The 26,898-nt window shown below is 40.3% G+C and overlaps 2 protein-coding genes across 2 annotated transcripts in view; one reads left to right on the top strand and one right to left on the bottom strand.

Annotated features, from left to right (window-relative positions):
• LOC127663229 (uncharacterized) overlaps positions 1–26,898 on the top strand; it is a 516,242-nt gene that overhangs the window by 426,432 nt on the left and 62,912 nt on the right. The window lies entirely within an intron of this gene.
• drp2 (dystrophin related protein 2) overlaps positions 1–26,898 on the bottom strand; it is a 261,720-nt gene that overhangs the window by 131,512 nt on the left and 103,310 nt on the right. Inside the window, exon 3 of the mRNA XM_052154732.1 lies at positions 5,634–5,802. Coding sequence (XP_052010692.1) covers positions 5,634–5,680 — 47 coding nt within the window. The 5' untranslated portion in view covers positions 5,681–5,802. The remainder of the gene's footprint in view (positions 1–5,633; positions 5,803–26,898) is intronic.

Raw genomic sequence — 26,898 nt, forward strand, 5'->3', positions numbered from 1 at the left:
ACAGCCCAGTTGACCAAGTCACTTCTGTTTGGCTCAGGATACCTTTGGGGTGCGGCCAATTTCAATTCGAAACGTTCCTACCCAAGGAAGAACGCTCTTCGCTCTCTTCTCTTGAACTTCCTCTTCTGCTGAAGTTCTCTCTTGCAACGCTCTATTTGGAAGCGTCTCTTGCTGCTTCCAGATCCTCCGTGACATGTAGAGTCCAAGGAAAACTTGGGACACCAAAAGTCCAGAGGACGCCTCTCAATCTCTATGCTCTATGGTTCACACACCCAACGGGAGTCACGAGTCCTTGCAGAAGGCCTTGACTAAACCAGACAATAAATCTCCGCAATAATATCAGAGTCCAATACATCGACGGAACAAACTTTCGACAAAGAGCCAAAGAACCAAGCAACACAAAAAATACAAAGCAAGGAAACGCAACGACATGCATGTACATCTCCAAGACTTTTGCTCAAAGTGTGGTGTATTAGTTGAATACTTTGGGTAATCCGACTGCAAATCGATTTAGATTCAAAGAAGGATAATTGGTTCTTAAGGCATTGTCAACAGACTCCAAAAAGTAAATTTTCTCTGTATTTATCATTTACTTCACATTCTGTCACAACTCTGGTGGAGAATTTTATAATGAGAAATAATCAAGTTTTTTGTCATTTATCTAATTTATAATGGCTGTCAAATGTGACTAATTCCATTATACATTTCATTACTAATAATGTACAATAAGGACAGTTTAATTTTGTTCATAGCTCACATATTTCGAGACTCTAAATTCCCTTACATATAACGGTGTGAGAATGAGGGCACTTTAAATTTCCCTTTCAAATGTTGCATACCAAATATCCTTACACCAATAAATGACTATCCGAGGCCTGAAACCACACCCACTGTGTCTGTCTCTAGCTCACCCCACCATAAGGAGATTAACAGCTCTTAGGAGAAAAAGATCATCAGTGAATAACAACTTAAATTTGTATCTTTCCTGACACAAATTGTCATTGCATTGCTTCAGAAGACCTATATATATATATATATATATATATAACACCAGTCGTATGAAGTAATGTTACGATATTTTAAAGTGCTTAGGCATCCTTTTTGAAGATCGAAACTCAAGTCCCCATTCTTTGTAATTACATGGGGAAAACTCCTTTTATGCTTTTGTGTCCCATGGAGGATAGAAGGTCATACAGGTTTGGAACAACATGAGACAGAATTATGACAACATTTTTATTTTTGGGTATGGGTATTCCTTTAAACCAGGGGTCACCAACACGGTGCCCGCGGGCACCAGGTCGCCCCCAAAGACCACATGAGTCGCCCGCAGGCCTGTTCTAAAAATAGCACAACTCAGCTGCGTATAAAATTGTATTTTATTCTGTTGCAATTCATTTTTTTTGAATCACACTTGCATTTATATAGATTTAAAAAAATGAAAATATCTTAAAAATATGTTTCTTATACATGAAGTTTAGATAAGTTTAGGTGAAATCTGACGTACTCCAGTTCGGTCAGTATTGTGCGTGTGACAATACAGTGCTCGTGGAGAGTAGGCTAAGCTAGAGGGCGCAGCGAAGATTGGTGCTGAACGTAGTTTCTTACCCCAAAAACATGGCAGAAAAAAGAAAGAAAACGTATCACTTTCACAACGAATGGGAGTCGGGAGTTCTTTTTTACGACTGTGAAAGAAACCTGCGTGTGTCTTATATGCGGAGCGACTGTGGCAACGGCAAAGCGGCACAATGTGGAGAGACACTTTACTACGAATCACAAAAACTACTAACTACCCACCGGGAAGCGCACTACAGGCAGAAAAAGCCCTTGAGCTAAAGACAGCTTTGGGTAAGCAACAAGCTTTTTTCACAAGGCCGGCAAAAAAGTCACAAAAAGCCTCTTTTAGAGCTACGCATTTCCTGATCAAGAAGAAGAAGGCATTTTCAGATGGAGAAGTTGTCAAAGAAGCAATGATGATAATTGCTAACACTGTACTTAAAGACGAGAAATATGGAAGCGATGTAATCGCCACTCTCACCGACGTCCAACTGGGGGCATCTACGATGGCTAGACGAGTGTCATCTTTGTCCAGTAACTTGGTCGATCAGCTGGACCGGGATCTGGCGAGGTGCAGGTGGTTTAGCATCCAGTGCGACGAGTCCGTGGACAGCACAGTGCAGCTGATGGTTTTTATCCGGATGGTGTTTGAAGATTTCTCCACAAGAGAAGAACTCCTGACACTACTGCCCATAAAGACAACTACGAGGGGAGTTGACATTTATAACACAGTGAAGGAGTTTTTCGTGCAGAAAAAGGTACCATTGGAAAAGCTGGTAGTGGTGACCACATATAGGGCTCCTGCTATGATTGGCCGATATGCAGGTTTCATCGCTCACTGTAAAGGTGACCCAGACTTCCCAAAATTTCTGCATTACCACTGCATCATTCACCAGCAGGTATTGTGTGCCAAAGTGATCGGCTCTGGGCACGTGATGACTCCCGTTGTGAAAATCATAAACAATATCCGCTCCAAAGCAAAACAGCACAGGATTTTCAAAGTGCTATTGGAGGAGATGGCAGCTGAATATGGTGACCTGCTACTACACACAGAAATCAGATGGCTCAGCAGAGGACGAGTTTTACTTCGTTTTTTGTCACTTTTGGGTGAAATCAAAGAGTTCATGCAGTCCAAAGGCAAAGACGTCTCACTGCTAGAGGACACAGAGTGGACACTTGACATTGCATTTTTGACGGACATTACTGGGAAACTAAACCAATTAAACTGCGAGCTGCAAGGTAAAGGCAAGACTGTTGTTAATATGATAAGTGCTTTAAATGCATTTAAAGCCAAAATGAACATTTTGTCTGTGGATCTACAGAGAAAAAAGGTGCTGCACTTTCCCTCTGTGCAGTCAGTGCTGAAAGACAATGCTTCTGCATCTGATACATTTGACAAAGTTGCAGACAAGTACTATGAAGTCATAAACAGACTTGGGCAAGAGTTTGAGAATAGGTTTTGTGACCTAGATCAGCTTGAGCCATGTGTATCATTCATTTCCAATCCTTTCATGAATGTGGACACAACAAGCTTTGCTGAGCAACTAAGTACAACGTTCAACTTGGATGCTGGACAGGTGGAGATTGAAATCATAACATTGCAAAATGACCTCCACCTCAAAGCCTACCAGGCTGGACCAAACTTTTGGTGCCTTGTTGACACAGAAGTACAGTGGTGTGTGTGTGTACAGCAGCTATGAAGGTTGCCAGCCTGTTTGGTTCTACCTATCTATGTGAATCAGCATTTTCTGACATGAACTTCATCAAGAACAAACACAGAACATGCCTCACTGATGCATATCTGAAAGAGTTACTCACAGTTGCAGTGTCAAGTTACACACCAGATTACAATACAATGGTAAACAGCATGCAATGCCAGTCTTCCCACTAACAAAGAAAATTATACCAGATGTCAGTGGCAACATGTCAGTGCCATGGCAAAGTTTAATTAAAATATTGAAGAATTGTTCAATTTAAAATGTGTGTTCATGACATGTAACAGTTATTATTTTATTAAAAATACAGCAGATTTGGTCATTAGTTCAAAATGTGACAAGATTTATTTAAAAATATTTAAGATTTTTCACTACATTACAGACATTACAATGTACATAATTGATAACTTTTTGAAACATGGTGCAACATAGTTCATGATTTGTTTAAAAGGTTTGTCAGTGGCTAGTGAAAATGGGACATTTGTCCTAAGAAATGTAATGTAAGTGATCATCTGAACATTTTACAATTACTGAGATAAATAGAAATAAAGTGCTGAATGTTGATATCTGTTTCCCACCTTGTCATTGTTGGTAATTATTGTGAGAAATCATTAACGTGATCAGAGTCTTTACATTATTAATAATGTATAAGGCAAACTAAGCAAATTTGTTATTTCAGAAGAGTGTATCAAACTGGTAGCCCTTCGTATGACTCAGTACCCATGAAGTAGCTCTCAGTATCAAAAAGGTTGGTGACCCCTGCTTTAAACTAACACCAAAATGTGCTTTATTTTGTAGCAACAGTATTTAGCAATCTTGAAATATAACCAAAGTAGTCACAGTTCTGATGTTTTGATTATTTTTTATAATTTGCCACAGACAAGGCAATGCATTCTGAGTGGATTAAAGGATGTGGGTTATGACTCAAACCATCAGCACTCACTCACAGCTGGGCCATCAGAGGTGAAAAGCATCCAGACAAGTCTATGATCACACATTCCCAACATGCCTCTGTCCACCCATATATAACCCCCCCCCCCACAGTGTGATTATACCCCTATAAAGTCAAACATTCAGATGAGAATGACAAAGAAAAGCTCTGTTCTACAAGTCTGTTTAATTTCTTTCTTTGCCACATTGCCAGTGAACGAAAACAAACTGGTAAACTTTTAAGTAAATTATTCATACAATGTTGCTCTGGAACACAATCTACAAAATCAAGCAGTGATTCAGCATTAGGCATAAAACAAAAAACAAAAATCTAATCCTTTCATTTAAAGGAACAGTTTGCCCAGTATGACCCGAATTACTTTCTATCTTCCCTGGAACACAAATGGAGATGTTATGTCAGTGCGAGTCATCCTTCACTTTCACTGCATTTTTTCGCCATACAATAAAAGTGAATAGTGACTGAGACTAATATTTTGCCTAACATTTCATTTTGTTGCAACACTTTACAATAAGGTTCCATTTGTTAATATTAGTTAACAACAATGACATTAACTAACAATACTTATTAAGCATTAATTTAACATGAACTAACAATGAACAACTGTATTTTTATTAACTAAAATGAACAAATATTAATAAATGCTGTAAAAAACAGTGTGCTGTTAAGTGTTTGTTCATGATACCTAATGCATTAACTAATGTTAAAAAATGTAACCTTATTGTAAAGTGTGACCTATTTTGTTTTCCATGGAAAAATGGAAGTCATTTGGGGTTGGAACAACATGAGGGTGAGTAAATTATTGTATTTTTTTGCGCAAATGACATTTTGCAAAATCAAAACATTATTTAAACCTTTTTAAATGTTTGCCATTGCATTTTACAGATCCAAAACAAAACAAAATCCAGCCATTAGATGTGTGGGACATCTGTATGTCAAAAGAAAATGTCATCCAGCAACCGGAAAGCTGGTGCAATATAATCCCTGAGGGTGGAAGCCACTTAGTGTTCCATCCATTTCCATTATATGCGATGTTTGTATGAACAAATCCTTCCTTCTGGGCCGGATGATGTCGGCATACTGACAAGGCCCTGCTACTATTGGCCATCCTGGGATGAACCTATTACCCTGTGCTGCAGGGAAGCTGTCTGAACCAATCCCACACTGTTAAATGTGTCCCCTGAGAAATGTTGGGGTCGAGACTGTAATTAGGAGGCTATGTAAACAAAGCTCCATGTATCACAGACATCCAAATGATATGCAAAACAGCTGTGCGTACACTGCCCAATCAATTAATTCATTTGTGCTTATAAGAATCATGGGAGAATTAGCAATATATGCATCTCTAGGAAAGGAAAGTTATTAAACCCGGGAAGATATGGGGTGATCTGAAGTGATAATGGAGAGTGCAGTACCTGATGTTGTGGGATTTACGTTTGATTTCGTTCCAGCAGAGGTTCATGTCCTGGTCAGGGTGCTTTTTCTTCTGCCCCCTGCACTGGATGGGCAGCTCCTGCCCCTCAGGATCCACCGCCGACTGGCAGGGTACACAGTGGCATCCCGGCCACGAGGGCCGCCCTGCAGCTACAACACACATTTCAAGAATTAGGGAAATCTCATACATTCATGATCATACAGATATTATAATTATAATGTTTTTAATTTTATTTCTAAGCTTATTGACATTTTTAACTTAGAGGTGCAATGACCTGAGACTCAAACTCGTTCGGCTTCATATAAGCGCCATGCCTCTGATGTACAAATTATTATTATAATTAGGGTTGTTGGTTGTTAAGAAAAAAAGGAATCAATTGCATGATGATGATTAATTAATTAAATGAATCACAAATAAATGCATTAAGAATTGTTTTTTGGAAAGGGCCCTTTAAAAGGTCCATAAATTAAGATTATTAATTATTAAAGCTAAAGTATGTAATGTAGGCAACACTAGTGCCACTGAACGGATTTGCAAATATAAACAATGTTTTCAAAACAGATTTCATAATACGCCCCTCATCTGCTGTTGTCACCAGATCGTTCTGCCCCAAACTCACACCATTGGTTGAGTCACACTGTTGGGGTGGGTCTAAGCGGGTCGCTCTAAACAAACAGTAATTTTATAGTGCCACAGAGACAAAGCGTTTAAAGTTTTCGAGAAAATTAACCTCTGAATGACTGACTTGTAGTTGTCTCTGCATATTAACTAGGACAGAAGGAAGTATTTTAACACTGAAAAAGATACAAACTTTAGCTTTAAAGGGAGAGTTCACCCATAAAAGGAAATTATCTCATTATTTACTCACCCTCATGATATACCAGATGTGCATAACTTTCTTTCTTCAACAGAGCACAAACAATGATTTTTAGAAGAATATTTCAGCTCTGTATGGCCTCATAATGCAAGCGAATGGTGACCAGACATTTATAGCTCCAAAAAACTTATAAAGGAAACATAGAAGTAATCCATATGACTCCAGTGTTTAAATCCATGTCTTTAGAAGCAGTATATTAGGTTTGGGTGAGACACAGATACAAATTTAACTTTTGATTCTCTAAATCTCCAATTTAACTTTTACATTTGAAAGTCACATGTAGTGCCTGTTTTTCACATCTTAAAGTGAAAGTTAAAGTGGTTATTTAGAGTAAAAAATTATGTAAAAATTGGTCTTTTTCTCACCAACACCAATTATATTGCTTCTAAAAATATGAATTTAACCACTGGGGTCATATGGACTTTTATGTTTCCTTTATGTGATTTTTGGAGCTACAAAGGTCTGATCACCATTCACTTTCATTGGAATGATCTACAGAGCTGACATATTCTCCTAAAAACCTTTGTTTCTGTTTTGCTGAAAAAAGAAAGTCATACACATCTGGGATTGCATGAGGTTAAATGATATGTGAATAAACATTTTTGAGTGAACTATACCTTTAAGACATTATTGTGGCTTGCAAGCGAAATATTGAATAAACAATACAAAAAGTGGCTTTAGAAATTAGAGAAGATTAGGAGTTGTTCATACAGTGTTCTTGTGTTTCACATGCGCTATATGTTGCATGTTCTCCCTGTGTTCGCTTGGGTTTTCTCCGGGTGCTCCGGTTTCCCTCCAAAAACATACAGGGTTAGTGAAGACTATAAATCGCCCGTATGTGTGAATTTGTGTGTATGTTTGTTTGTCTGCATCCCCAGCCATGTAGGGTAACACCTGCATGCTGGTCCCAAGCCTGGGCAAATGGGGAGGGTTGAGGAAAAACCTGGGAACCTACTTGTTAAAAACTTTGCCAAGACAATTCATGGAGATAAAAGCCCATAGAATCACCAAAGATTTGGAATTGACTGGTATGGATGGATAGATAGATTTATTTATTTTTATCAATTTGAACTAAAATAAAGCCCTAATTATAATCAAAAAACAACAACGAACATTCAATTACAACATGATGAAATAATCAACAAACAAGCAAACAAATAGGCACAGGAACAAACAAATACCCACTTTTACAGATGCACCTCAACTGAACCCTGAAGCACAAGTGATATAAATACAACATCAGCATTGCCTGCAAGCCATAAGCTGTATTTCTCACAGCCAGAGACAGAGTGCAGTAACACTGCTGTAAGTACCACTGGAATTCAGCATGCATCCAAAGAGAACAGACGGAGACACAGTCAGCCCAGCAAAATTCTCATGATTAAGGAGCTTTTCCTCAGTCATGAAACCCCTTGCGTCTCGCTCACTGCTGCTGCCAGACTGCCAAGATGTTCTTCTCTTTCCCTTTCATTAGCCCCATCATCTCACAAACAGAGAAACTTCATCCACAGTACTAAACCCCTCTTCTGGGACCCCCACTAACTGACCATGACTGATGTACTGTCACCTGGTCACTGCTGCATAATCTCAACTGACGTCTGTGCAACAATAAACATATCCGGCTGTCCAGGCTCATGTGGCAGTGATGTGAAGCCAAAAAAACAGAGCCTGAGATGTGTCTTACACTGCAAAAATGGCATAAATGTTTGTGTCTTGTTTTCCAGATAAAATATCCTTAACAACAACTTGCAGCACAACTGTGTGAGATAGTGTTTTCAGAGAATATGTCTTATTTTATGAGCTTTGTTTCTTACCCATTTGGCACTGTTTTTTCTTGTTTTATGCATAAACTTCACAACATTTTATTAGATTTCTGCTTAAAACAAGAAGAAAAAAAACTACATTTGCAAATCAGGTAAGAATTTTTTTAAATAATTTTTATAAAGATTTTTTAAATGTATTTAATCAAATATATTTAACTAAACAATGTTTCACTTATTTACTATGATAAGCATATTTATAAAAAAAAATTATCTTAAAAACATTATAATTAAAATGTTATTATCTTAATAAATATTAGTTTAATTGCAAAACATATTAAATACACACACATATATATATATATATATATATATATATATATATATATATATATATATATATATATATATATATATATATATATATATACACAGTATAAATACACCTATCAGCCACAACATTAAAACCACATAATATTGTGTAGGTCCCCATCATGTCGTCAAAACAGCACCAACCCGCATCTCAGAATAGCATTCTGAGATTATATTCTATGTACCACAATTGTACAGAGCGGTTATATGTGTTACCGAAGACTTCAAACCAGTCTGGCCATTCTCTGTTGACCTCTCTCACCAACAAGGTGTTTCCGTCCACAAAACTGCCGCTCACTGGATGTTTTTTCTTTTGGTGTGGCACCATTCTGAGTAAATTCTAGAGACTGTTGAGTGTGAAAATCCCAGGAGATCAACAGTTACAAAAATACTCAAACCAACCCGTCTGACAAAGTCTATGGTAACTCAGATAATTGCTCACAAGTTGGTGCTGTTTTTGTGGCACGAGGGGGACAGACAGACAGACAGACAGACAGACAGACAGATGATTTCCTAAAGATGTACATTTTATTTACTCTCACCTTTACTTTCATTAAACATTTTAAAATAAATAATTAAAAACCTGAAAAAAAATGTATGAGCTTAAAATGTGAGTGCATACACTACCAGTCAAAAGTTTTAAAATGCTTACTCATTCTATATTATATATATTATATATGTATATTTATTATTATTATTTTTTATTTTTTTTTTCACATTTTAGAATAATAGTAAATTCATCAAAACTATGGAATAACATAAATGGAAATCTAGGAATTATGTTGTGATTAAACGAAATTCTAAATAAATCAAAACTGTGTAATATTTTTGCATCTTCAAAGTAGTCACCATTTGCTGACGTGTACTCTTGACATTTTCTCAACCAACTCCTTGAGGTATCACCCTGAGATCCTTTTAAATAGTATTGAAGGAGTTCCCATCTATGTGGTTTTTTTTTTTTTTATTAAACTTTAGTTTTATAATGAAATAAATTAATATGGTGGCACAATTATATTTTTGTCTACAAAACAAATTTCAAACATTTAAGCATACGCCTTCAGATCAAAAGATTTTTAAGATCATGAGAAACATTTCAGTCAAGTGTTTCATAATTTAGTATGTGTAGTGTATGTATAAAACAAACTCTATCTAGACCTTATTCACGATAACGCCATCTTTGATTTTTAATGGGAATGGTAACGAGTCTGTGAGGGATAGACTTGCAGTCACTTAAATAGGCTGTACTGCAGTTTTAAATGTTTTTGGATCGTTTCACGGACAATCTGTCCAAGAACATTCAGTATACAAACATGAGTCATTAGATGTGATATAGGAGCTTTATAACATTTGTGTCATTGAAGAGATTGTAAGTGTATCCCTCACAGACTCAATGTCATTCCCATTATAAATCAAAGACGGCGCTAGCATGAAAAGTTCTATGGTTTTAATTATATTTGTTAGGGGGCAGGAGTCAATTATGCTATTTTACGAGTCCCGATTTTATGAGCCAATTTCCACATCCTGACAGAGGTACAGTCTGGAAGCCTTTTGTCCTGATTATCAGTCTTAGCTTAAATGCTTTTGAAAGTGACATAGCTATGCCTCATGCTTCTTCTGTTATCAGAAACAAACAATGAGTAACGAGAGAAAGATTAATTTCCGCAGTCAAAACCAGCCGTACTTTCTCTGTGCAGCTCCCAGCCAGTGCAAAACTTTCCACCTTGCCGCCCCATCTGCTGTCTATCTGCTCACAAGAAAAGTCTCTACACCTGTTTGAAGCCCCCAAAAATGGGGAGGGATGAGTGATGCTAATGTAGTCATATAGTACAAAAACATTTCATATTTCAGTTGTGCATATGTCTGCCGTTATTGTGCGTTTTCAATAAGTATTCATTTGGGAGTTGTTGGCAGTAGATAAGCTATATTACTCTACTAACATCAGTAAACAATTTGTGTCCTAAGCTGGGCAAAGTGGAATATAATTTAGAAAAAGTAATGCATAGTATGTCTTTGTTTAGGAACTGCTGTATCTAAACAAAGCTAAATGGCTGAAACTGAATGTTTAGTCTATAGCTGCAGTTTATGCATTCATTACACAATTTTATTATTTTATTAGCGCCCCCTCAAGAGGTGAACTAGAGGTGTACGGATTAATCGATCTGGATCAATGCATCGATCCAAAAATCAACGATCCAATGTTATTGATACAATGCGTAAATATCGATATATAGACATTGTTATAAGATGTACCTTTATTTTAATACTGTCATGTCGGCGTCATCCGTACGCATTTCATTCAGGCAATGAAGCAACCATATTGCATTAATTACACTTTATTGGGGCTAAATACGCTTTTCATGTGGGACACGGAAGCCAAACTGTGGAACTGTGGAAGCCACGGCAGGGTCTTTGAAGCCAAACTGTGCTCTGCTATCCATGCAGTCAACTGGGCTTCCCGCAATACGAGAGATCCAGACCAGTGACTGGATCAGTGTGAGCATGGTAACAGGGTGCTCCTTAAAATACGAGCTCTGGTGACAAACGCAGTGCGTCTCACGTGTGCGATTAATTCGGGCTTCCATTGATGTCGTTGTGACACACTTGAAATTTACATGAGAATTTCCTATTTAAAAGTACCGTGGAGCAGTTCAACCATCATGTGAAACGTCTTGACAACACCGACATTCTGAACAGCACTAAATAGGGAAAGAGAAATCCATCTATTGTGGATTCCCAATGTGGATACTAAATTTGCACTTTTCAGAGAGCTCAATAAAATATTCAAATTATATTTTGGCTGCATTTTAGGGCAAAATGTTTTTTATTGACTGTTATATCAGACTGAAGGCCAAGAGAATCGATATAAGATCGTATCGTAATGAAACGTCCGATTTAAACCCCTACTCTGAGCTACAGTATAGTATGTATATACAGGGTTGTTAGGGTTACTTTTGAAACGTATTACATTACAGATTACAGAATACATGCTGTAAAATTTAACTGTAATATATTTCGATAGATTACTCAAGGTCAGTAACATATTCTAAATACTTTGGATTACTTCTTCAGCACTGGTAGATTTTTTCACTTGTTTTGAATATAAAAACTCAAAATACACATGTTAAAAATACATTCTCTGAAAACCTAAATATTTTATGCCGTTGTTTCATTAATCAATCTGATCTTGTTTTAAGGATACAAATACGATATTTACCCAAATATCAAAGGTCTTACAAGAAAAAAGTAATTATGATCTAACGTGAATTTTCTTGATAAAAAAATATGATCTGCATGTAATATGTGCATGTAAAATGGCTAGAAATAGCTTTTGAGCTTAGCGTAAAGCTGACAATATACACAAGATTTATTTATATTTCTTCTGCTCCAAACTTACTTCAAACTTAATTCTCTGTCTGCTCGTATGAATGTAACACATCATAAGAAAGTGTTTCACTGCTGTTCAAATGCACATTGGATCGCATCATTTATATGTATAAATGTTTTCCATCTGAAATATTAAATGAAACAAATGACAATAAAATGCAAAGTAATCTCTTCAGTAATCAAAATAGTTGTTGAATGTAACTGTATTTACATATACCAATGATTTAAATTGTAACTGTAGTGAAATACAGTTACTTATATTTTGCATTCTAAATACGTAATCCCTTTACATGTATTCCGTTACTCCTCAACCCTGTGAATATATACTGTGTACATATATATATATATATATGTATATATACACATTTAAATTACAAGGTATGGATGTTTAGATATTTTTACAGGAAAACAAAGTGTTAAAAATGTGATTTTATTTTTAAGTGCAATTTGAAATTTTGTTACTGTGTCATCCAGGAGGGTGTGCTCCCCGGAGCAGGAAGAGAATGAATGCCTCTGTAAGGCTCTAATGCATCCACTCCTTAGACGATTCCTGTTAATTCAGTGTCATTTTCCAATCGTTCTTGAATCAGGGCTCTCTCTCTCTCTCTCTCTCTCTCTCTCTCTCTCTCTCTCTCTCTGTGTGTGTGTCTCATTCCACCCTCCTCTCACTTCTCTCTGTGATTAATCCAGGTTGTTTATGGTTCATCAGATAGCTGGATGGGGGCTTCAGATACTGCTAAAACTCCAAATTCATAGAAGACAGTGAGGTAGGACCTGTGCTGGAGAGTTTTATTAAAAATCAGACTTGATGCAGTGCAGAATCTCTTCCAGGTGGTTATGTGCCATTATAACTCCCCGCTTACACCTCGGCACTCACCGATTTGTGTATTTGACAAAAATTGTGCTGAATCGGCTCAAAACAAAAACAGTCGTGGAAATGAGCCTCTGGCGAGGACTTTTCAGAGAGGCACTTTTCCACCAATAAGAGGTGAGTAGATAGAGCACGCTCCACTGTCCAATGCCAGGACCCTGGAACACTTCTATGTGCCCAGGCAACATAGCGAATGGCATGATGACAAACCTCCCACGTCAAGCACACACATATCCAAAACACACACAGATTCCCTGCAGATATCGCCCTTTGCATCTCAAATGCACAAAATCTTTTGAATTAGATCTCTGAAGGTTAAATACACATTTTAGTTCTTGTACTCTTGAACTTTCCATTGTAAATCAGGTTGAAGCAAGAAGACATATAGAAACTTGTAGGATGGAAAAACACAGACATCTCTTCAATATATCAGATTCATTGTTGGATCCTAGACAACAAGATGAAATAAACAGCCAATTGAAAATCAGTAATCTCACGCATGTTTCCTCTAGAGTTTTAGAAGAGATCTCAACAATGTGAAACTGTGCTCAGATTGCCAATACAACAAAGGGCCAATTTACACTTGGTCACTTCATGCGTTTTTACTGATCGGATTGCTATCCTATTGAATAAGCACATTCCATTTACACTTGGCCACATCAATGTATCTCCATCACACGGATGTGAATCCGATCTCCAATTCCCATGCTATATGCAAAAAAAAAAAAAAAAGAGTTTACTTCCGTAATTATGCTTTTGCCAGGCAGAAAATGTAAAAGATGTGATTTGTTATTTGAGTCCAACTGAGTCTGAATGTGTTTTTGTTTGTGTGTGGGTTGTGTATTCCCCCCTCCTCTGGGCTTCTCATAGGAAAGATGTATCATGCGTGTCAGCTGCACTCATTCATTGCCAGTGTTTAGTTTCAGATTCTTCAGATATCTGCATCAAATTAATGAAGAAAAAATTCCTGTCTTTCGTACAACGTGCATCCATGTCTAAATTTGTTGTTATTTATTACGCGATGCAGGCCCTATGCAAATACGCAATGCAAATACTCAGTGGCATCCATTTTCACAGTCCACACTACAATGTGAAAACGGCATTTTCATATTTTTATACTTTGGAGTGCGTTTTCAAAAAGCTCAGTTTTCACAGACAAAAACGCCATCTCAGTGTGGACGGAAGGCCAAAACGGAGAGAAAAAGATGCATTTTGAAACGAAAATGTATTAGGTTTGAGCAATTGAAGGTCTTTTCGTGATTGGATAGCTATCCGATCAGTGAAAATGCATGAAGTGCCAAGTTTAAACAGGCCCAAAGTCTGCAATCAAAAGTCAAGATTTCTATATGAATTACTGTATAAAATTCCTATTAGATTCTTCCAAGACCAAATAATTTGGTCTACGAATCTACATACATTTGAAGGAATAGTTCACCCAAAAATGAAAATTCTGTGATAATTTATTCACCCACTCACTCTCATGTTTAAAACACAAAAGGATATGATTTAATGTTTTAATATCATGGTTCATCTTTTCAAAACAGTGGATAGTGCCACACTTTAAAGTGTAGACAAGGACCCAAAAGTATCATAAAAGTTATGATGTCATGTCTTGTCCTGTCATATCGTATGTTTTGCTCTTGTTCTTTCCTTCTACTCTCATGCCATCTATTGGCCCACTTTTGTTACTTCTCTCCTTTTCCCTCGCTCCCCAGCTGTCTCTCGTCTCCCCCTAATTCTTCGTCTAATTCTTCCCCACCTGATTCCGTTTTCCCCGCTGATTAGCGCTCTACTTCTTTCCCTGCTTTCTCTGCCTTCATTGTCTGAGTCTCACTAGAGAACGCTACACGCTGTTTCTGTCTACCGTCAGAATTGTCGCTGTCCAGTCCTGTCCTGTATTTGTTCCGCTCCTCTGCACCCCTCTCTCCGTTAACCACCTGGATTTGTGTTCTATTCAGTTCAGCCCTCGCTGCTAGAGGTCTGGTGCCTACGCTCTCCCTCTATCCCTGCCAACCCCAGGAGAATCCACAGCCTGTCGGCGTCACACTGCAAGCCCCGGCAGCCGCCTGAGGGAGGCCCGCTAAGGAGCGCTGAGGACTGCTCCCTTCATTCTTCGATCAGCTGCGTGATTGTTTATGTTAACCTTTTAGCCTCTCAAGGAGAAGACTTTGTGTTTTGTAGTGATCTAATTTTGAACTTCATTAAAGACTGCTTTCTGTTATATACGCTTTTGGGTCCTCACTTACCTCGCAACAGAAGACTCAGACCAGAAATGGACCCAGCGATCCCGAATCCTCTTCTGCCGGCTGTCGAGCTCCAAGAGGCGATGTTAGGCAGACACGAGGGGGAGTTATCTGCTGCCCGACATGCTATTGAGGCCCTGGCTGCTCAGGTCGCTGACCTCACCGGTCAACTCCAGACTCTTCGCCTCGACTCTTCGGCCGCTTCCAAGTCTTCCGGACCCCCTGAGCCCAGGATCAACAACCCGCCCTGCTACGCTGGTGAGCCCACGGAGTGCCGCGCTTTTCTAACCCAATGCGATGTTGTCTTCTCTCTCCAGCCCACCACCTACTCCCTGAGCAGGGCCCGCGTCGCATATGTGCTTTCTCTCCTCTCCGGACGGGCTCGTGAGTGGGGCACGACCATCTGGGAGGCGGAGGCTGACTGCATTATCCACTATCAGGACTTCAGGAGGTAGATGATCCGGGTTTTTGATCGTTCCGTGTTCGGCGAGGAGGCCTCCCGAGTCCTGTGGTCACTACGTCAGGGTAAGCGGTCCGTCACGGATTATTCCATTGAGTTCCGGACTCTCGCCGCCTCTTGCGACTGGAACGAGCCTGCCTTGCTCGCCCGCTTTCTGGAGGGTCTCTGCGCGGAGGTCAAGGACGAGATCCTCTCCCGTGAGGTTCCCACACGAGTGGATTCAGCGATTGAACTCGCCATCCGCATCGAGAAGAGAATCGACCTTCACCGCCGGACCCGTAAGGCTGATGCTGCTTCTCTCTCAGCCCCTTTTTTCACTGCTCTACCATCCTCCTCCTTGGCCGCGCCGTCTGAGCCCATGCAGTTAGGGGGTATCCGCATCTCGGCTACAGAGAAGGATCGAAGAATTAACCATCGCCTCTGTCTTTACTGCGGCGCTGCTACGCACCTCGTCACTTCCTGTCCGGTAAAAGCCAGAGTTCACCAGTGATCGGAGGCGACTGGTGGCGCAACTACCCTGGCCTCTCCTTCAAGGTCCTGTTCCACATTCCCTGTCCATCTCCGTTGGACCGGCTCTTCCGCTTCCTGCAAGGCTCTGATTGACTCTGGGGCAGAGGGCTGTTTTATGGACGAGACTTGGGCTCGAGAGCACAGCATTCCCCTTTCTGATTTAAGGGAGCCCTCGGCCCTGTTCGCTCTGGACGGTAGTCCCCTCCCCGGGATTCAGCGTGAGACGCTACCCTTAAACCTCACTGTCTCTGGTAATCACAGCGAGACCATTTCCTTTTTTATTTTTCAGTCACCATTTGCTCCTATTGTCTTAGGCCACCCTTGGCTAGTTCAACATAACCCCTCCATTAATTGGTCTAAGAACACCATCCTCTCTTGGAATGTCTCGTGTTATGTGAAGTGTTTAACGTCTGCTATTCCCCCCATCTCCTCTGTCTCTCTCTCTCAGGAGGAGCCTGGTGATCTGACTGGTGTGCCGGAGGACTATCACGATTTGCGGCGGTGTTCTGTCGTTCCCGAGCCGCTTCCCTCCCTCCGCACAGCGCATATGATTGTAAGATCGAGCTCCTCCCAGGAGCCACTCCCCCAGCGGTAGACTTTACTCTCTATCGGTTCCCGACGCCAAGCCCTTGAGGATTATTTATCCGCCTCGCTCGACGCCGGTACCATAGTTCCCTCCTCGTCTCCGCCCGGGCGAGTTTTTTGTTAAGAAGAAGGACGGCTCTCTTCGACCATGCATTGATTATCGAGGGCTGAATGACATTACTGTTAAGAATCGTTACCCGCTCCCTCTGATGTCTTCAGCCTTCGAGATCTTGCAGGGAGCCAGATATTTTACTAAATTGGATCTGCGTAACGCTTACCATCTCGTCGCGCATTAGGGAGCGGGACGAGTGGAAGACCGCATTTAACACCCGTTAGGGCATTTTGAATATCGGGTCCTTCCGTTCGGCCTTGTCAACGCCCCAGCTGTCTTTCAGGCGCTCATCAACGACGTCCTAAGAGACATGCTGAACATTTTTGTTTTCGTTTATCTCGACGATATTTTGATTTTTTCACCGTCGCTCCAGATTCATGTCCTGCATGTTCGCCGTGTACTTCAACGTTTATTGGAGAATCGCCTCTACGTTAAGGCTGAGAAGTGCACCTTCCATGCCCCTTCAGTAGTTTTTCTTGGCTCTGTTATTTCCGCCGCGGGATTGAGATGGATTCAGCCAAGGTCCAGGCCGTGCTCGACTGGCCCACTCCTGAATCACGCGTCGAGCTGCAGCGTTTTCTCGGTTTTGCCAATTTTTACCGACGCTTTATCCGTAATTTCAGTCAGGTGGCTTCCCCTGACCGCCCTCACGTCCGTCAAGGCGCGCTTTAATTGGTCCGTCTCGGCCCAGAGGGCTTTTGACCTCCTTAAGAGCCGTTTTACGTCCGCGCCCATCCTTCTTACCCGGATTTGTCTAGACAGTTCATCGTCGAGGTAGACGGCGTCCGAAGTAGGCGTGGGAGCCATTCTCTCCCAGCGTTCGCTGCTGACAACAAGGTCCACCCTTGCGCGTTCTTTTCCCATCGCCTGTCCCGTCCGAGCGTAATTACGATGTGGGGAACCGTGAGTTGCTCGCCATCCGCCTCGCTTTAGGCGAATGGCGACAATGGTTGGAGGGGCGACTGTTCCTTTATCGTTTGGACCGGACCATAGAAATTTAGAGTACATTCGTTCCGCTAAGCGTCTTAGCGCGCCAGGCTCGCTGGGCTCTATTTTTCACTCGATTCGAGTTTGTCATCTCCTACCGTCCGGGCTCTAAAAACATCAAGCCTGATGCCCTGTCGCGCCTCTTTCCTTCCTCGGTCCCTCACGGACTCTAAGGAGATCCTCCCTAAGGGTTGCGTCATCGGGGCGGTATGGGGAATCGAAAGACGGGTTAAGCGGAGCTTGGTAACACATCTTCTCCGCGTAACTGTCCTAAGCATCTCCTTTTTGTTCCTACCTCCACTCGCCTAGCCGTTCTTCAGTGGGCCCACTCGGCCAAGTTGGCAGGCCACCCCGGCGTCCGGGCACGCTTCGCGTCCATTCGCCAGCGCTTTTGGTGGCCCACTCAAGAACGTGATACGCGGCGTTTCATAGCAGCTTGCCCCATCTGCGCTCAGACTAAGTCCGGTAACTCCCCGGCGGTCTCCTTAGACCACTTCCCATCCCCTGCGACCATGGTCCCATATACGCCCTAGACTTCATCACTGGCCTTCCTTCGTCGGCTGGTAAGACTGTTATTCTCACAGTTATTGATCGTTTCTCTAAAGCGGCCCATTTCATTCCCTCGCTAAACTCCTCTCCGCCAAGGAGACGGCACAAATTGTTGTCGAGAATGTCTTTCGCATTCACGGTCTCCCGTCCGACATCGTCTCAGACAGGGGTCCGCAGTTCACGTCTCTATTTTGGAGAGAGTTTTGTACGCTGATTGGAGCGTCCGTCAGTCTCTCGTCCGGCTTCCACCATCAGTCTAACGGTCAAGCCGAGCGGGCCAATCAGACTGTTGGTCGCATTCTGCGCAGCCTCTCCTTCCGCAACCCCGCGTCCTGGGCTGAGCACCTCCCTGGGCCGAATACGCCCATAACTCCCTTCCGTCGTCCGCTACCGGTCTGTCCCCCTTTCAGTGTTGCCTTGGTTATCAACCTCCGCTGTTCACGTCGCAACTTCGCCGACTCCAGCGTTCCCTCTGCTCAAGCTTTAGATCCAGCGTTGCGAACGCACTTGGCGGAGTGTTAGTTCGGCCCTGCGCCGTTTTAGAACCCAGACAGTTAAGGCTGCTAATAAGCGTAGATCCAAGAGTCCCAGATACTGCCGCGGTCAAAGGGTGTGGCTCTCCACCCTTAACCTTCCCCTTAGGTCTGCCCCTCGTAAACTGATCCCACGCTTCATCGGTCCGCTCCGTATTTCTCAGGTCATTAATCCCGTTGCGGTATGACTCCTTCTCCCCCGCTATCTTCGCTGTGTTCACCCGGTTTTCCACGTCTCCTGTGTCAAGCCCGCTGCCCGCGCTCCCACTCGTCCCTCTTCCCCCCCCCGTTCATGTTGAGGGCGCTCCCATCTACAGGGTCCGCAAGATTCTAGACATGCGTCCCCGGGGCCGTGGTCATCAGTTTCTGGTCGATTGGGAGGGATACGGTCCCGAGGAGAGAAGTTGGGTTCCCTCTCGGGACGTTCTGGACCGTTCGCTGATTGATGATTTCCTCCGGAACCGCCAGGTTTCCTCCTCGAGAGCGCCAGGAGACGCTCGCTGAGGGGGGGGGGTACTGTCATGTCTTGTCCTGTCATATCGTATGTTTTGCTCTTGTTCTTTCCTTCTACTCTCATGCCATCTATTGGCCCTCTTTTGTTACTTCTCTCCTTTTCCCTCGCTCCCCAGCTGTCTCTCGTCTCCCCCTAATTCTTCGTCTAATTCTTCCCCACCTGATTCCGTTTTCCCCGCTGATTAACGCTCTACTTCTTTCCCTGCTTTCTCTGCCTTCATTGTCTGAGTCTCACTAGAGAACGCTACACGCTGTTTCTGTCTACCGTCAGAATTGTCGCTGTCCAGTCCTGTCCTGTATTTGTTCCCGCTCCTCAGCACCCCTCTCTCCGTTAACCACCTGGATTTGTGTTCTATTCAGTTCAGCCCCTCGCTGCTAGAGGTCTGGTGCCTACGCTCTCCCTCTATCCCTGCCAACCCCAGGGGAATCCACAGCCTGTCGGCGTCACACTGCAAGCCCGGCAGCCGCCTGAGGGAGGCCCGCTAAGGAGCGCTGAGGACTGCTCCCTTCATTCTTCGATCCAGCTGCTTGGATTGTTTATGTTAACCTTTTCACCTCTCAAGGAGAAGACTTTGTGTTTTGTAGTGATCTAATTTTGAACTTCATTAAAGACTGCTTTCTGTTATATCGCTTTTGGGTCCTCACTTACCTCACAACATATGACTTGTGTATCCTATTCTTCTGAAGTCATATGATAGGTTTTTGTGATAAAAATACCTACATTTCAGTTATTTATTTTATTTTAAACCCTTAATAGGTAAGACAAGAATATACTCTACTTAAAGTTGCCTGAGTATTGAAAAAGCAACTTTTGAGCAATACACATTTTTCAAAATCCATAAATAATCTATTACTTTGAATCTCATTGGGTTAAATAAGCATTCCAAGATTCGAAAGTCTTATTCGTCATGTAGCAAGTTCTTGTAAACTAGAACTTTTCATTGCGCTGAATAAATTATTTTAAGCTGAGAAGATAAAAAGTCTTCTTCTGTAGAAAGACATTTTTAGTGAATCCAGTTGGATCAGAGGCACACAACATATTCAAACCAAAAAGTAGACCAATGTTCCATTCTGACTACGGAGAAGCTGTGGAGCTTTTAAGTAGTTAGCCTTGCTGTCAAAGATTGGCTTTGACCATTTTCATGTCTCTAAAATGTAATAGTCTGCTTGCTTGGAGCACAATTCTATCTCAAAAAGGCTTCGAAACAGGAAGGTGATCAAAGTCTGGAATGGACAGGCCATGTAACATTTAGAAAGTAGACTTTGATAATCTGATTCTTACAACATAGGTCAGCGCATTGTGAAAAAAAAATCTTGAACCTCATGAAAGTGACAGTTTCTTACCTCAGAGTAAATATCTCCCCAGAAGCTCTTCTACTGAAACCAGCATGTGCTTGCTGGGACCTGTCTCTTGTTATATACTTGTATGCATACGGATCCTCTTCTCTGTCCTCGAAGGTGGGTGAGTTGACTTTGCAGAATCTGTCTGCTCTTTTTGGTATGGAGGGAGTGCTCAAATGTTGCAGAAGTCATGCAATCAAAGACACTATTGTCCCTCACATTCCACTTCACACCAACCTGGTTTGTCCACCCACCTTGCCAGGAGAATGCCATGAACACAATTCAGCAGGCTGCAGCTGGCTGCCCGCCTGTCTAAGTGACACATGACAACTGGCCCCTGTCCGCCTCTGGCCTTCCCAGAGTTCCCCAGATGTGACGGGCAAGCCCTAACTCAACAAATAAACTCAAACTGACCCCTCTCTGTTCATTATCTAAAGTACCTGGTTGCCTGGCTGGACCAGACGTTATCGAGTCTAATCAAGGAGGTCTATAATACCTGGATAAAGCTATCTGTTAACATTACTGTTAATCTCAACGTAAGTTAATTGGCTGGTGTGTAACACCACAGAAGTACACAACCTGCTACCATCATTGATTATGGGCATAGTTTTTTTGAGCCAATCACCTGAGTAGGGCTGTCACGATTATGAAATTTGGCTGACGATTAATTGTCAAAGAAATAATTGCAATTTATGACGATTTATTGTCTGTTTTAGGTCTGTGACGATTAATTGTCACATTAAGGGCTTTCACGATTAATGGCATATAAATTGTCACGTATTTTAAGGTGTGCTTTTTTCTACATGTGTGCCTCACATGTAGTAATGTTAAGTAATTTTTACATACTTAACTTTAAATACATAAATAAAATAATAAATATATTTCTACATTTACACTTGATTTTGAACTAGTTTATATATATATATATATATATATATATATATATATATATATATATATATATATATATATATATATTTTTTTGCAATAGTAAAAAGGTTTTTTTGTAATTGCTTCACTTTCACACGTTATTTTATTGCTCTGATTAAACCCACGAGCCATTGACGTGCACAGAATGGGGAGCCCCTTCCCATTCGCAAATCTAAATGTGCCATTTTAAGTGGAGGTGCCGAGATTTAAGAGGTGTCTTTACTACCGCAAACCCAACCCCGCCAATCACCCCCCGAGATTTAGTTTCATAATTGTTCATTCCAAAGAAACAGAGTAAGCGTGCATCTCCTTCTCTTTGTCACAGCGTGTCATTAACACAGCGTGTATGAACCAGGTTCATTTGCCATTACACAATCGTTTTAAGTTAAACTGGAGCGCTTTGCATTTACTATCTAAGTTTATACTTGTTAATTATTATATATATGGTTAAGTTAATATATATATGGATTACTTTTATGATGCCATTATGTGAAACTTTTTGGGTTTGGGAACCTTCAGAGTTCTGACCACCATTCATTTGGAGTGTTTGGACCTACAGAGCTGAAATATTCTTCTAAAAGTCTTTGTTTGTGTTCAGCAGAAAAAGTCATACACATCTTGGATATCACAAGGGTGAGTAAATTATGAGACAATTTTCATTTTTAGGTGAACTATCCCTTTGAATGTGAGTTCCAAATTACCCTCATTTTTGAGCCCCACAACTTTAAACCTCCAAAGCGCTCACGATGGATGGAATAGTATTGAAAAGGGAATAATAGGGCATAGGAATCACTTCTAAATGGATTGCACACCTTGAGCTCTGTATGATTATACACAAAAAGTCATCAAATGAACACAACATCACACACCACAGATCCGAAAGATGTCCCACTGAGCCATTAGAGTCATAAAAACAAATCTTTGGCGCCTAAATTGGTGAAGGAGATATTCTCTCCCACGCCTGTTTAATTTAAAACTAGGGTTTGTCATGACAGAGCTGACCAATAAAGAAAATCCTTCTTTGTTCCACAAAATTAAACCCTCAGCATGACCTTCTGAACTTCCACACAGAGATAAAGCAGGTTTTCTTTGAAAGGTTTCCTTGTGAGTTCCTCATGAGATCCTCATCCCAGCCTAAACTTATGATTTAACCCTATAAAATATACACCATACCTATCCTTGCTAGATAATACTGAAAATAACTCTATGACCTGTGATCACTTGTATAACTGACAAATTAATAATTATAGCAAATGTACCTTTTAAAATAAGTGTAGTAATTGGTAATCACTTCTTACTAACAAATGAATGATGATAATCTTTAATCTTGTATGGTAATTTCAAGGTTCAACTGGATATTATACCCCGACAATCAGGTTTCTCGTTACGTGTAATATATTATCCATGTTGTAAAACTAATGAATTAACCAGTATGATTTGTAACCAGGAATGATCATGTTTTGTTACTTACGCGTATAATATTCATGAAAGAATGTCACATTTAGTATGTAAATGCTTGCTTGTTTACATAGAGAATGTAGATGACAACAAATGTCTCTTGTACCGTTTTCAAGATTTAAAAGTTCATGATTAAACATGCACTATTTCTGAGCGGGAGTTTGTAAGAATCCTCCACAAAGGATAATATATCAACTTTTGAAAAGGACAGCCCTGTCGACCATGTGACTCTGAAAAGCCACTTCTGATCGTCTCAGGACACATTTGGGGTGTGGCCAATTTCAGTTCAAAACGTTCCTACCCAAGGAAGAACACTCTTCGCTCTCTTCTCTTGATCTTCCTCTTCTGCTGAAGTTCTCTCTTACTCAGAAAGTTTGGAACGAACTTTCGACAAAGAGTCAAAGAACCAAGCAACACAAAGAACGCAAAGCAAGGAAATGCAAAGACACACAAGTATTAGTTAAATACTTTGGGTAATCCAAATGCAAATTGATTTAGACTCAAAGAAGGATAATTGGTTCTTAAGGCATTGTCAACAGAGTCCATATAGATTACATTTTCTCTGTATTGATCATTTACTTCACATTCTGTCACAACTCACCAACCTGTATCATGTTGTGTGTGTTAGATTAGTTTTATGTTTCGAATAGCAGCAAAATATGTCTGTATTCAAAGATAATTTAACTGTGGTATATTTTGAAAAATAATCTTATCCCTGTTTTAAAATAAATTTGCTTCAAATCTGTACCAAAATTGTATTTTCAATAAGCCATGAGAATAATAATACTTCAATGAGTGAATTAATCATAATTCCCTTTTAAATATAATTCCTTACAATAGAAATTATGAGCGGATACGACAAGATGTTGTATTACGATTTTAATGGTGGAGAATTGTATTCAGACAAATAATCTAGCCACTAATTCTATTATAAAATTCCTTATATAATAATGTAAAATAAGGAAGGTTTAATTTAATCCCTAGCTCACACCCTGTTCCAACATATAATGGTGGAGAATTGCGGCACTTTAATCCACACCGTGTACATTTATACAACCAAATTTCCTACAAATAATGGTGGAAGTATGTGGGCACTTTAATCCATACCATGTACATCTACATCAACCATATTTTCTACAGCTGCCTAAACAGCTGGAGTTTTGCTTACTGCCCCCTGGAGAAAACAGGTGGTACTTCAAGCTTGAATTGCTCTGATGGAAGGAATATTTCTTGTTAACGTTTTTTTTAACACTTTATTTTATATATAATTAATCACACTCAATGCGTTAAATCGGCAGCCAAATTTTATTGTTAGTACAAAGTAGTCCAAGACACCTGATATAAAGTGGGTCCAAGATTGATAAACACTAATTTAAACTGTATGATTTTCATTCCTGTCAAAATTATGGTTCTACTCTGACTAAGGTACAAGTACCAGTTGTAGTTGTTGAGGCCCTTGTGGCCAAATTCAACCACCGCAGGCAGAATCTTCAGCAAGGCAGTACAACTTTGTACCATTTCACAGAGCACAAAAACAGTTTGCCCTTACCAGATAAGCTATTATCCCCTCAATGACAAACAGTAATTCTCTGAACAAAAACACACCACATGCACACTTATTTATGGAGGCAGTGCCCTTGTTTTCCACCCTGAAGAGCAGTGTTGGAAATTAGACCTCCATTAGAATTAGTAGTCATTATGCCAGGCTATGGTTGCCTCGGTGCAATGACAGGGGATTATTCTGGCATTTGCGTAGTGCCATTCTCATCCATGTGTATCAGATGAATAATTGATAAGCAAATGTTTTATTCAAAGTGTGTGTACAAGAACGCTTAAGTGCTGTAGGTCTAACAGTCAAATCCAGGCAGACTACTTATCCATGCCTCAAACTGATTGGAACCTGCAGTCGCACCCCTCGCTGGATCCCATTTGTTGCATTGAGAAAGGAGGTGAAGCCTTTGGTTGGGAGGGAGTGGAGGCCTCTACAGAAAATGCTATCTTATGTAAAGGTCTATAGACTGGATAGACACTCCAGTAAAGCACCTCTCATATCACTGACTCTCTATCCTAGAGGGGCACCTGAAGAGGAAACGCTCAGAAAAATAAAGTAGCAACCTAATGTAGTGTAGCCATCGTTATTATGTGTCAAGCATGTTTTGTTTTTTTTTCGTTTACGCTTGACATCACTGCGATTGGAAGGTTAGGCTTATTTGCCCATGTAAGTGCACTGAGAATAAATTTGAATACAAGTTCATAAGGTTAGTGTGCTCTAGAGCTCTCGCAGTTTAGTGGCATGACAAAATTCACTTGACAGCACACTATTCTCATTGAGAGGTGTTTGCACTTTGTAACATCAAAAAAGGCAGGATGAATAACATTGAGAGAATTGTTCCAACAGGTATTTGAGAAGTATATAAAAGCTTAATGTGTGTAATTCTTCATTTTATGAAAATGAAATGTAATATATTTAATACAGCGTCAACTACAGTATTATTAAGCTTTTTGTAGGTACATTTTTAAAAGTGTAACACTGTGGCGCTATTAATACCTTCCTTTGTTTAAGCTACCTGTCCAACCCAACACAGCAACATAGGCTCATCAAATAGGATGAGTTTGGGATGGAACTTTCAGTTTGTTCAACCAATGGGAGATGGGGAGTTTTCTGGAAACTGTTTGAAAAAACAAGGTAAGCCCAATGGAATAAAGCTAATGTTTCAGAAATGTTATGAATGTGCTAAAATTTGCCACTGGCAGTGTAACTTAATTAATCAGGTCAGCGAGTCTGTTTGATGGTGTGTCCATTCCATTTCCTTTTGAGAAATATCACTTGAAAAATCTATTAAATCATTTTGTTATTACATAATTTTGTGTACTATGTGTGGTTTATGAGTTATGAGTTTTAAAAGGTAGCTAAGCTTTTGCAAACCAAAAAGACAAATTTGAGCAATTAAGCTCTGTAGGGCTGGCATCATGAAAGCTAAGTATAACTTTTTTGCCCCATGCCAAAACACCTCTAATGATGAGTTACTTTTTGCAATGATACTTCAGCTTGTAAATAAGAAGTTTCCTTTATTTCCCGACATGGCGATCAATGAGATCTTTATTGAGTTTCCAACTAGAGCTGTCGAAATTATTAAACTCATTAACATGCAAGTATTGAAAATTTTTTAACATGTTCATTTTTTTAAACACAATTAATGCATTTACCAATTTGACATTAGACAAATTCTGGGAAACGTCTAATGTTACTCGAACTGGTGCAATTTTAGTCCATTTCTGTTTTTATACTGTGAAAGGCTTTATTGGCATTTCTTTTAATAAACATTATTGTTACAAAAAAAGAAGGAACTAAATACATTTTGACAGGAAAAGAAGTATACTGTATATTGAGTCCAATTTCAGCACTTTCAAAATTTGCGATTAATCGTGATTAACTATGAAAAATTATGCAATAAATTGCAATTAAATATTTTAATTGACTGACAGAACTTGTTCAAACACATTGTGTATATGTGCTCGAGAGGCTGTGTGTCTATCCCACTGAAAAGTGTTTGAAAGTGAAAGTCTTCAGACTCTAGTTTTCAGATCAGTTCCAAATCTGCTTAATGAGCAGCGGCTGTCTGTCATCCTGTGGAGAGCTGAGCTCCATAGTACTTTAATAAAGGTTAAGGAGGGTACAAGTAACACAAGTAGGATTCAGATGAGATTAGTCTGTGCAGTTTAGAACTGATGATAGTGCAAACATTGCACTAAATATCAA

This window comes from Xyrauchen texanus, chromosome 23 (assembly GCF_025860055.1).
Source record: "Xyrauchen texanus isolate HMW12.3.18 chromosome 23, RBS_HiC_50CHRs, whole genome shotgun sequence".
NCBI lineage: Eukaryota > Metazoa > Chordata > Actinopteri > Cypriniformes > Catostomidae > Xyrauchen > Xyrauchen texanus.